The sequence below is a fragment of the Stegodyphus dumicola genome, chromosome 1 (genome assembly GCF_044657685.1).
Source record: "Stegodyphus dumicola isolate Sdum_Otavi_A_Nest chromosome 1, ASM4465768v1".
In the NCBI taxonomy this organism is placed as follows: domain Eukaryota; kingdom Metazoa; phylum Arthropoda; class Arachnida; order Araneae; family Eresidae; genus Stegodyphus; species Stegodyphus dumicola.
The window spans coordinates 61,455,966-61,468,236 of NC_140768.1; the positions used below are offsets into that span (position 1 = coordinate 61,455,966).

The 12,271-nt window shown below is 32.4% G+C and overlaps 2 protein-coding genes across 3 annotated transcripts in view; one reads left to right on the forward strand and one right to left on the reverse strand.

Moving 5' to 3' along the window:
• LOC146999103 (uncharacterized) overlaps nt 1-7,231 on the forward strand; it is a 101,181-nt gene extending 93,950 nt beyond the window's left edge. For both annotated transcript variants that reach the window (XR_015040767.1, XM_085815414.1), the window contains one exon: nt 6,539-7,231. Coding sequence is in view for 1 of the 2 variants with exons in the window: in XM_085815414.1 (XP_085671540.1) it covers nt 6,539-6,787 (249 nt within the window). In the remaining variant the exon portion in view is untranslated. The remainder of the gene's footprint in view (nt 1-6,538) is intronic.
• Nucleotides 1-12,271, reverse strand: part of LOC118191029 (SAM and SH3 domain-containing protein 1-like) — an 810,623-nt gene that overhangs the window by 151,103 nt on the left and 647,249 nt on the right. The window lies entirely within an intron of this gene.

Genomic DNA, 12,271 nt, shown 5'->3' on the forward strand with positions numbered 1-12,271 from the left:
CATGCTGTTTGTGGTTGCAAGGTTGTGTTTAGGGTTTTAATGATGGATTTATGCCAAAATACGCGCTTACAGTTTTATTATATAACCAACTATATCAGATATTCAATCATTTCCTAAATGTTTAGATATTTTAGTTAATGTTGAGAAGAGAACCGATACCTGCATTTAAACTGGAAAAAGATAACTACAGATTATATTGCTTTTTTATAAACCTACAATGAAAATAAATTACAATGTATTCATAAACATCATTATATTTTTAACGATTAAAATGTAAATATAATTTACCATTTTAAACTTCTTTTGCATTTTAACTTGGTACAGACTTATATTGTAGAATTATAGCGTGCGTAGGGGTTCGTAATAGATTGAATACACAAGTCCGATAATAGGTTAATAAAAATTTATTTTTATCAAAGAAATATTTCAAAATTCTGAAATTTTACACAGAAATATTCTACAAGTGTTAACAGTATCATACAGTACAATCAGTAGTCACATTTCAAACTACAGAGATCGTTATACGCAGCGCAATGCAAAGCGCATTTAAAGAGAAAGCTAACTGAGATTTATATCAGATCACAAGGAAATACAACTCTCAATAACAATAACTAAGCAACTAAACTCAGATGCTCTCTGTCCGAGATTTTATAGTTTTCAACCGGCCGTCCAGACTTTCTAGTACTTTACGAAATTCCTGGAAAGCAATGCGAGGGTAGAATTATGGTTACAGCTAATAAAATGGTCAATTACATTTATTCTATTTCAGAACATATTACAGTGATACAGGGAGTGAGCCAAAATATCGCCAAGTCTGGTGGCCCAATTTCTTGCCAAATTTGGCAGCAGAATAAGTCGCCAAAACCATTGTCAGCTTTGCGATATCTCGCAAAATTACCGAGATACCCCTCTACGCAATGTTAAATGCACTTGCCCCTGTATTCTTAATTTTCCGGTTTAGCTTTCTCTTAAAATTTGTTTCGAGTTTCATTACACAGAAAAATACAGAAATTTAACATATAACTGCACTAATATGTACAAAATTCGTAACAGTATATATGTGATTAATTAAAATTTCGACTGTGCAGATAGCTTTATTCTTCAAGAATAGAAATTTTGCAGAAATTGCAGTATTTTTAGCGAACAGGAGAAGAGTTTGCGAGACTAAGTATAATTAATGTATTAGTTTTTAATAGGATGCACACTATTATCGGCATATCAAAAGAAATTCATTGCGCATCTTTTAACAAGGCACAGGACTCCACCTCCATTACTAATATGCTAATTTTTTCTCTTTATCACTTGACATCAAAGTATTTATGCCAACAGGTTGAGTTTGAATATTTAGCAAAGTATGAACTTAAGAAAAAATAATATGGTTGAAAAGCTTTTAATATTTAAAATATTTCATCAGAAGATGAATAATGCTTCCGAAAGTATGTTCTACAGACATCTAATCAGGATATCAAAGCTTTATGAAAAAACGTTATCTTGAAAGAAAATTTCCAGTTAGTAACAACAGAAGAAAAAATTACGGGATGCTTGTATACGCATACAGAAAAGAAACTGGCTTTAGAAGTTAACGTCCTTATTTTAAGATATAGCATAAATTAAAGACTTCAGGTTATATCTTTATACTGTAATTATTCAAAGGAATTATAATGAAATAGATAGTTAAAGAGCTTTTTTTAACACATCGCTATCTAATATAAAATTATTTTGTATGTACTAAACACTCTGAACAAGTACACAGAGTTAATGGCTATTCGAACTGAAAATTACATGTTTTATATGTCTGCTTTGTAACAGTTTAAAATCTGTCTGTTTATTATATGAGATGTGGATTGAAATTCTAAATTTAGAGCTTTTGCTGTGTCTGGGAAAATAAGACTTTTAAGTGACGCTTAAAATCGGCTGTTCCAGAGCAGCGTGACTATATGCTATGTACCAAAGAAGACTTTTATTCCTCTAACCCTTTCCGAGCATTCGATGTACGAGAAGAAGAGAAATATGCCCTTTACTGATACTTAAAGATTTAAAATCCATAAGAAAAGGATTCCTGAATTGTTCCGACGATTTCTCCAAGTGGCTATGAATGCACGGATAATATTGTTGAAAAATTCGTATTGCAGAGTTGATATATGTATTTCTGATTAGGACATTAACAGCGCAAATAAATACTACCAAAATAAACTACTGCATTAGAGAAATATGTCTGCATGTTTTTCTTTGTCGCTTTTAAATGAGCTCCTAATAGAGGTAGCGACGGAAAAGGATTTATATTTTTTGTGTAATCAGTACAGCAATGCTTCAAAATTTCCACTTACAAGCCATTCGGATATACAAATACTGGCTAATAAAAATAATATGATATCTCCAAATGCACTATAAAGTGAAATACAGCAGCTGTTTCGTAGCATAACCATAGAATTAAATTAACCGTTTCTATCAAATTTCATATTCAAACATTGCTTTTCTTAAAGTGGACGTGTAAACAATCGCGATGTAGTTGAAAGCATAGAAATAAGATATAGCATAGAATTTTATTCAAAGTAAGATTCAGCAAGATTCTTTTATATAGTTTTGCAAGAGATGAATTTTATGCAAATATTAAATATTATTGAAACATGTTCCAAAAAGTTTCGTTATGAAACAATTGTACCAGACAATCTTATACAAGTATGAGCGATAAAATATTTTAACGAAACCAATGGGAAAATTATGACTAATATGAAGAGAATTTTTGCTGATATAAAATGATGTACAAAAAGGTTTACTAAATAGAAACATTGTTCCTGATATAATACAATTATATATATCACTGTTTATTATTAGAAGATAATAAAACATGTATTATAAGAATTCTTTAAAATATGCTTTTATCTAACTTTATGTAAAAGCGAAATCTCATTCTAAATCAACCAAAAAATTTCTTATATTTCTATCAGAAGAAAATTGTTTTAAACCTTTTAACTTATATCCGCAGAACACTAAAGACGAAGATAATGTAAAGAGAAAAGAACAATGAAAAACAGAACAAAGGAAAAGCTATTTAAAAATGTTCTTAACTATTAAAAATGAGATTTAAGGAAGGGTATTTAAATTTTAAATGAATGTGAAGAAATGACACATATAAGAATGTTTCTTGAGATTGTACTAAAATATTAAAGAAACTTATGATAAAAGGTCCCTGTAAATGTAGCTAGTAAAAAGATGACAATATTTTCTTAATCATACAGGTTTTTTATTATAAAGTAGCATTATATAATCCTTTTAATAGAAATGAGCATTAAGAAGGAACGTACAGTTCTAAATGTAAGAAGAAAAACACATGTAAAATACATATTACAGAAAAATAAAATCGAGTAAAATATATTCCTAGATTTCTCCAAAAATCTTTAACTAATTAAATGAAATAAATAAACAATGAAAAATAACTCTAAAATAAGAAAAAAGATACGAATTACTTAGCAGGACTCAACAAAGAACACAGAAAGTTATAAGAATCTACACTGATAATTCGTTGCTACGTATTTTGAAAATCTGATGAACATCCAAAATTATTAATCAAGAAGTCAAACAAGAAAAATCAGCCTTATATTTGCAAATTTTCACCATCACCCTCAGCTGCCAAAGTGCAAATGAAAAATTTGTTCGCTTAAACCATCGAAACTAGTCCTGTGAAAGTTTACAAATATAACGCTTATTTTTGCTTTTTGACTTCTAAATTAATATTTGTTCGGCGTGTTATTTTAACCTAAATCCAAAATTATGTTGGCTAAAATATTTCAACTATTTAAACTAGAAAATGAAAAGACTAATTATAACAAAAAGAGTTACCGAGCAACCGATGCCCTTAAAAACTCAAAAACCAATATTATATACAATTTTAATATTTTGAGCATAGGGGAAAGCTGTTTAATTAGGGATCTAAACCAAAGGTTTTTATCAGAGAAAAATGCAATGGGGATACATGTTCCTGTGACTATGGGATACATGTTTCCTGTGACAGGGATTACTGTAAGAGCAAGATCACTGATAAAATAGTTTAAGATTTACACATAAAACATCTTTTGATACAATTTCAAGCGAAGTATCGTCTTTAACTCATGTTCAGTAGTAGTAAAAAAGTAATTAAAAAGCGTCTCGTATGATGGTAACATAAATTATTAAAGCCTCTAATAACCAACTAATGAAGCAACAGTCTGAATTTCGGAAGCTTTCGTAAGCTATCAATGGTGAAAAGAAGATTTCAGACAATATTTAAACTGAAAAAAAAATTGCTGATGGTTTTCATTTGATCTATAATTAAATAAAAAATTAATTTAATTAAATAAAAAATTAACTCTGTAACTGCAAAGTAAAAGATTTAAAACCAATAAACTAATAATTTATATCTCCATTTTATTTCTACAACAACAGAGATAATAATCTAAATCACGATACATCTAATGCATATAATTTATAATATATTCATCTGATATCATGTATAATACATCCAACTTCAGAACGATACCAACTGATATAATTTGGGGCACGGTATTTTTGGATTATCCATTTTGAAAATAAAGTACTCTACGGACATCGCTCATCCGTTTACATACATGCCTCGTAGACTTGAGCGCCGCGCTTTGTGTGCGTATTTGAAACAGTTATTTCTGAAATAGTATGACTGCGAAAGGAACAAGTCTTTTAGCAACGCACTACACATAAGACGCCCACGAGACAACTGGGGACACTTGACATGATACGTTTAAGGATATCCGGGATTATGCACTCAGTTTATCTCCTGCTTCTTTCCTACAGTTCTTCTAAACTTCACTCTCTTTGCATACCCACCAGCGGCTGAGCGGTAAATTTGCTGAACACTGGTAGTTCGGTCCGAGGTTCGAATTTCGCGAACGGACTGGCTGCATGGACGCTTTCGTGGTTTTCCCATGTCTAACGGGCCCACCAGCGGCCGAGCGGTAACGTCGCTGAACACTGGTAGTTTGGTCCGAGATTCGAATCCCGCGAACGGGCTGGCTTCATGGGTGTTTTCGTGGTTTTCCCCATGTGTAACGTGTATAAGAGCCAGTTTCCCTTAAAAAGTCCTCCACGAAGTCATCCCTCCCTTAAGGCAGATAGCCCTCGAGTGCTTTGCCGTAATCTAATACACCACACCACACCCATGTCTAACGTGTATACTAACCAGTTTCCCTTATAAATTCCTCCACGAGGGCATTCCTCCCTTTAGGCAGATAGCCCTCGAGTGCTTTCCCATAATCGAATAAACCAAACCAAGCACGCGTCTTATTCTTCAAGTGCCCCCAAAGTGAGAATTCTGGAGCGTTTAGGTCAGAGGAAATATGGCGGGCCACTGAATGTCACTAAGAGGCAGAAGTCTTCCGTTGCCGTCCGTCAAAGCAGCATAGATAGATAAATAGAAGTATAGAGGATACCTAATATGCCAAACAGTAAACTGATATTACCTCCCCACACTATTTGTCTAATATAAAAACATCATCAATTTTTTACAATGTATTGTAGTATCTACTATTGCTTTCGTACTATTACTTACGTTTATACAACTTTGAATCAAGATACTGCACTTTGGAAACTAATTTGATAACGAGTAGTGAAAGCTCTTCATCTGATGTGCCTTTTTTTATTCTGCGAATTTTCCTTGTCTCTACATTTTACTTGTCTGCTCCAATATTTGCATTTATTATTACACTCATTGTTCATTTTACAAAAGTGCTATTATGATACTAAGTATTATATTAAATAAGTTCTGTGGAATGCGTCATAGTTTTAAAGAGGAAAGAGCTGTTTAGGTAATGTCTACGGGTGATTTAAAACGGGAGATAAGCCTATGATACCATAAGACTGGAGAAGGGTTATTATTTTAGTTATTTTGAAATTCATATGCTTGGTTTTCACTAGGCACAGCTTGAAAGGAAACAGGTCTGCCCATGCAGTATACTACTGTTCATTTTCAGAAATGTATTCATTCGGCAGGTAGTGTTTCACAAATAACTAAGGGAAACGCTTACAAATCGCAGTTACAAAGTTGGGGCTCGGTTTCAAATTTTAGAAAATTCCCGGAAGATTGTGTAGTGTATTTGTGGTATGGGAGCATTTTAAAATGTCGTTTAGCCAAAAATCACTTTGAGAGTTTAATGGTAAGGAAAGATGGCTAAGAGACCACGGGATTTCGTCCTTCGTGCTGTTCTCCATCAAAACTGGGACGAAGCTAGATAAAGGTTAAAATGTGCAAGATTTTGGCCAACGACAGGAGTTCTATTTCTCTTCGCCATGATGAATTCATGGATCTGACTGATATCCTTTTGAATCTAAAGGATAAACGACAAGAACAACAAATACTCTTTACAAAAGAATTGCTCTCTCACTAATTATCAGCAAGTCTGTTACTTAATATTTATTTTAAGGACAGCAGTTATGTGCTTACACTGAAAGATGATAATCTTTAAATAGAAATAATTAAATATCATGTAGATTATAATTCTGTAGCTAATAACTATTTTTTTCCTTTCAGTGCCTAAGTGTCATACAAATATATACCGATATATATCTTGCAAGCAATCTCGTATTTCTAAGCATTACGGTGGCTGATTGCGTCTGCAATGGTTACATTGTATCCCAACTAAGATTTATCGATATGCGTCTGGGAACCCATCTAGGGGAAGTCAAGAATAAAAGAAATCAACAAGAAGTCTCGCTTGGAAGAAAAGAGAGAGCGGAAATTGTAATAAATCTCTGTCTGAAGAGGAATCGTAAAATCTGATGACAAGGCATGATCTTTGTTCTTCTAACGAAGGCTGAAATGGTTTCGGATCACATTTCCATTTCCTAACGAAATATATGTAATAAAAAAATCAATTTCCCGCGATTAATAAAATTGCCAACGGTGCGTAAAATTCGCTTCCGTCGCCAGAATGACAGAGCGTTCATCACTAAAATTAGAGCACCATTTTTGAGCCGAAGAAATTTATATTTTGCTGTTTTCTTTGGTAAAACAGTTTACTCACATTCTGTAAAATTTTAATTAAAGTTGAGCTTCCCATGGATTTCGTCCAGTTAGTTCAACAAGCATTCAAATTTTTACGGTCTTTATAATGATTAAATTGAAATGATAATAAAATGAACTGATTTTTGTTTTATTTTTTATGCCTGTACATCTCGCTCTTAAGTATGATAACAAGAAAATAATCTTTTGATTATAAATGGATAGTTAAATATTTGTAACGAGCTCAGCGGAATCCACTGTTACTAACTAATGCTTATAAAAATTAGACATTAAAATAGTTGAAAAAGTATTAGCGTTCTTTTTAAAATGATTTACTCGGTATTGAATAAAAGTTTTTTATACCGTTAGCATGCTTTGTAGTTTGATTCTGTTTCCTTTAATAATTCTTTCCTCCTTTTTGAAAGTAAGTTGCAGCGCCGTAATGCAGTTATCTTCATAGACAGATAACTTTCGCTTGCTCTGCCATAATTAAGTAAACCGAAACCAAACCTAAAGCATTTTTGTTCTCTTTAAAGTTCCTTCAAAAGAAGCTTAAGTTTTAATTATGGTGAACGTAAGAATAAAAATAAGAATGTATATAAGAATAAAAAAAACTCAGTGGCCTGACTGCCCTAATGGGTCAAGGCCTGCAGGGCCCGCAATCTGCTTTCTTGACCATGGGTCGCGGGGGTGCGTAAGCATATGCTGTGAACAAGTCAGCTTGTCGCAGGACCCCCAGTCTTTAGTCTCCAAGCGATGGAAACCAAGGGATGAAAGGCTAAGTCGACCTTGCCCAGTGCGGGAATCGAACCCCGGACATTTGGTGCTATGCGCTAGCCACTGCGCCACTGGGCATGTATATAACAATAGAAATAGTGACATTTTTTAGATTGTTAAAATATAAGAAAACTGCTAATTAAAAAAATCATTTTTATTTTTTAGATAAATCTTTTCAGAAAATATTAATTAATACGAAAGATGCATTAACTAGTTGTTGATAAAAACAATTTTTAATTAAAAGTGTATATATACCTTGCACAAAAAATGGGACAGATCTATATCTCCCGTTCTATTGGGCTGATTGACGAACATATGATTTTCATATCTCGAAAGCGCGACTTAGGATATGTATTAGATTTATATATATATGGCATTGTTCTAACACATATGTAATCTAACGCAAACATCGGACTATTTTTGAAAATGACATACTCCTGCCCCCTCTCTGTTTCAATTGTGCAATACAAATTTTGCGAAAGTGTTAAGTTTCGTGAAAACCGCATGAGTAATTAAAAAAAATTAGCTGTCAAAATTTTAGCTTCTCAGTGTTAACTGAATTTGGCATATATTTATTAATTTCTCTTTTTTTTTTATTAAACTTTTTTAGAAAGTCATTTTTAGAAATTTTTCGAAAAAATGTTTGGATTATAACATATAAAATTTTTATCGTCATGTTAAAGTAAATGTGTTTCTAGGCAAAAAATTATATTTTTTTCTATTCAAAATTTCTAAAGATATACGTAAATTTATATATTGGCGGGTTTTGAACTTTGTCATGCTTGTTCCAAGTGATAATAACGCCAAATGTGGTTTACGCACTTTGTTAAAACTATTTGAAAGAATGAACTTTTTTCAATTTCTGCACAAATATAAAAGGGAAATAAGTTATCATAAATTAAGAATTTTGCGAAGCGAATTATGTTTGCAAAAATTGAAAAATGCGCCAAGATAAATTTTTAAATTTCTCGGTAAGTTTGTCAGCAAAGTTAACAAAATTTAATATTTTGTCATAATTTAATCCGTAGAATCGAAATATGGAAAAAAATCTGTGTGTCATTTCGGAAAAAATACGATTTTGTATCAAAATACCTATGTTAGAACAACGCTATATATTAATGTGATATATGACCTAAGTCACGCTTTCGAGGTGTGAAAAACGGAAGTCAAATTTCGTCAATCGGCCCAGTAGACCATGAGTTGTAGGACTGTTCCTTTTTATTCATGGGTACCATTACATTTCTCGTATGCAATATACTGAGTGCAATGATAGAAATATTAATATAAGATCGTATGCAATATACCGTGAGTAACTAAGCCATGAGTTTGAAGAAGAGAAGGAATCATAGTTGCGTTTTACTTTTTTTTGGACTCTGGAGCATTTTTAACTTTCTACTTTGGGATTTCTTAGAACACAACTTTGAAGTTTTCATACTTTAACTAATCTCTTTATTAAATGTATGCTATAAGATAACTAATTTTTTGGGGATTTTTTTTAGAATAAGTTACACAGACTGGATGAAAGATGGCAAATATAGAAGTACTTCTCAGTTCACGAAGCTTTTCCTTTTTGCTATTCACCTTGTTCGGTTTATGAAAGAAATTTAAAGATGAATTTCACTGATGAAAGAAAACCAAAGTCGACAATAACGATCAGGATTTATCTGACGCGAAGAATAGTGACATTAAATGTGAAAAAGTACCAAGTGAAGGCAGTTTTCAAAATGTTTTGATTGCTACGGAGAACTGTCAATTTAGCCAATACATTTCAAACCATTCGCAACAATCAGAACAGACGACAAAACTTGACTTGCGTTGCATTTCTTACACAGGCGGCTGGAGATAATGTAGATGTTGTTACGAAATTTCTAGCTGCGGTAACATAGCTTCCCCGCAAAGCAGGGTTAAGGTTGTCAGATTTGCGAAATTGCCCATTTGGTGATATTTGGCGACAAAATTGGCGATATGCTATAGACGGAACGAAAACATTCTAGAACGAATTCTTACCGGTTTTTTCGATAATGTTCTCGAAGGCAGATGTTCTGCCTGTACGAGAATTAGCAGTGTATGAGAGTTTCTTGAGACTATCGAGATATCGAAAATATGCTGACTTTCATTAGCAGAGTAGTACAGTTTAGAGATTACTTTGAGAGCGACCGAACCGAGTCGGGAGCTGTGCTTTAGTGCTTTGTCGTGAAGCTGTGTTCAGCCTTGTAACCTGAAGGTTGTGTTGCTGATTGTTTCAGCGTGTTTATCGTAGTTTTTCGACAAATGTAAAAGTATCTTTGGAACTTTCCCTTGTAATACTGGTCATAAAATGTGTTTTGATTTTTCCTCAAGTGTTGTCCTCAATCATTCCAAATACACTAACCCGTAGAAAGAAGCAATATATTGACCTGGGATAAAAACAGCGGTCATTTTTCCTACATTGTAACCTACTGCACCTGAACATTCGGCGATTCAGCTTAACGCGACGTCATCACTGATTATCATCTTGAAACCTTCCGATAACTCTTATCGTTTCCCGTTCCCGTGGAATGAAAAATTGCATTACATGCGTTGTTTTTATTTACTGCATCAAATCACTCTTGGAATTATTACGTATCATTTTTCTTTTTATCATGTATTCGGAAACGAAGAAACATCAAAGAAAGCTTCTTTTCATTAATTAATGGCAATTATTTCTTCATTTTATGCTATAATGTTTTGTGAAGAATTGCACCCTAGCCCTTTACTTTCATAAACTTTCGCACTTTCATTTCTCTTTCACTTTCATTTATAATTTTACCTGGTTTTATCAGGAAAGTATTCAGATATTTTTTTAGCACCACGTAGTTTTTTCAGATTGATGGAAAATTTTAATATTATGCTCTTTTTTTCTGAACGACTGCTATGATTCTCCAGTTTCATGAGGTCATCTAAGAATAGCATATTTGTTTTCCACATTAGGCTTGCATTTCTCAGTGTTCTCTATTTTTATTTTTCGGTTTGTTATTGGTAGTTTACTATCGGTTGCTGTGCAAACATAACATGATTACTTTATAGGACACATTTGTAAAAAGAGGCATATTCACCATTTAATTCAGTAAATGTGCCAGTAGCTAATAATGTGCATCGATTCATACGGCTGAATTGAATAACTGATAGTGATAAAATAAATGAGACTTAAAATAATATTTATGTCTATCAAAATTAAAAAATAACTATTATCTATCTGTTAATTATATAAGAACGTTTATTCTAATTTATTTTAAAGAATATGTGAGCTAATAAAGTACTTTCATTTCGTATTCCTGTACTGCAGGTATATTCAACAAGTTGATCAAAGCAAATTTTAATCGATAGAGACTATTGGATAGTATACATATTTTATAATTTATATAGAGAAAGTTATTCATCTATAAATCTTCCTGATAATATTCTAAGAGAAACATAATCATAGTAGATAACCAGGTCTACGCACCTGACAAAATGTACAGGCAGCAAGCTTCCATTCATGTATATATGTAAATATCTCTAAAACTAACCCTTTTTGCTAGTTTTATACTAACATACCTAAAACATTATGTTGGAGCACCCAGCAAAAGTAATAACTAATGTTAAATCTGTTTATCAATAATAAGGTTGAAAAGATAAACAACCAAAAAAAGTTGCTGGTGCAACGATCAGAATAACATGACTGACCTGTAGTGCCCAGTGACCTAATGTCTCAACACATTTGACAGCCAATTATTTGTTTCTACCACGCCTATCCCAAATGTATGAATGTTTCTTTAATATGTGTGCATAATCTTACTCTCATTTAACATTCATGTTTAAACAAAGCAGATACCGTTACCATTTTAAAGTTGAAGCCGAAAACAAACACGTTGACTATTTCACTTCCAGCTCGGGATTATTCCCCTTTCCCTAATATTGAGTTTCAGTTCTTTTTAACATTATGCCGCTTACATTTAGGAAATTTCGTGAGTTACTGCTATTATATTATTAAATGTAATTGTTATGCTTAATTTTATGTATTTTTGTAGCAGAAGTTATTAATTTATTTGTTTTTAGAGTAAGAACATATCGCTTGTACTTTATTGAAGAAAATCATAAGAAATAATTGATCACAAGACTTTTCTAAAGAACTCTAACCTTACAAATTAGAAAAGAACATTGGTCTCAGAAATTTAAAAATGATCTGCGGAGGGTGGTGGGTAGGCACTAAAGGAGGAGACTTGATTTTTCCTCTTGAAAAATGTTTCGCAGTCTTTAACGTTTAGGTTATGCATGTTCTCAAAATATATGAAAGCAATGTTATTTATAAATAGGCATTTTACTCACTCATGTGTCTTAAGAGACAATGTATTTTTCCGAATACCTTTTAAATGGACTGGATTTTAAAGGAATAAGACAGCAGTTATCATGTAGCGGATCCAGAGTTTTGATAACTCTGTATTTTCAATGAGTTTATCACTTGCTTTCTAAATATTTTTAGTTTTT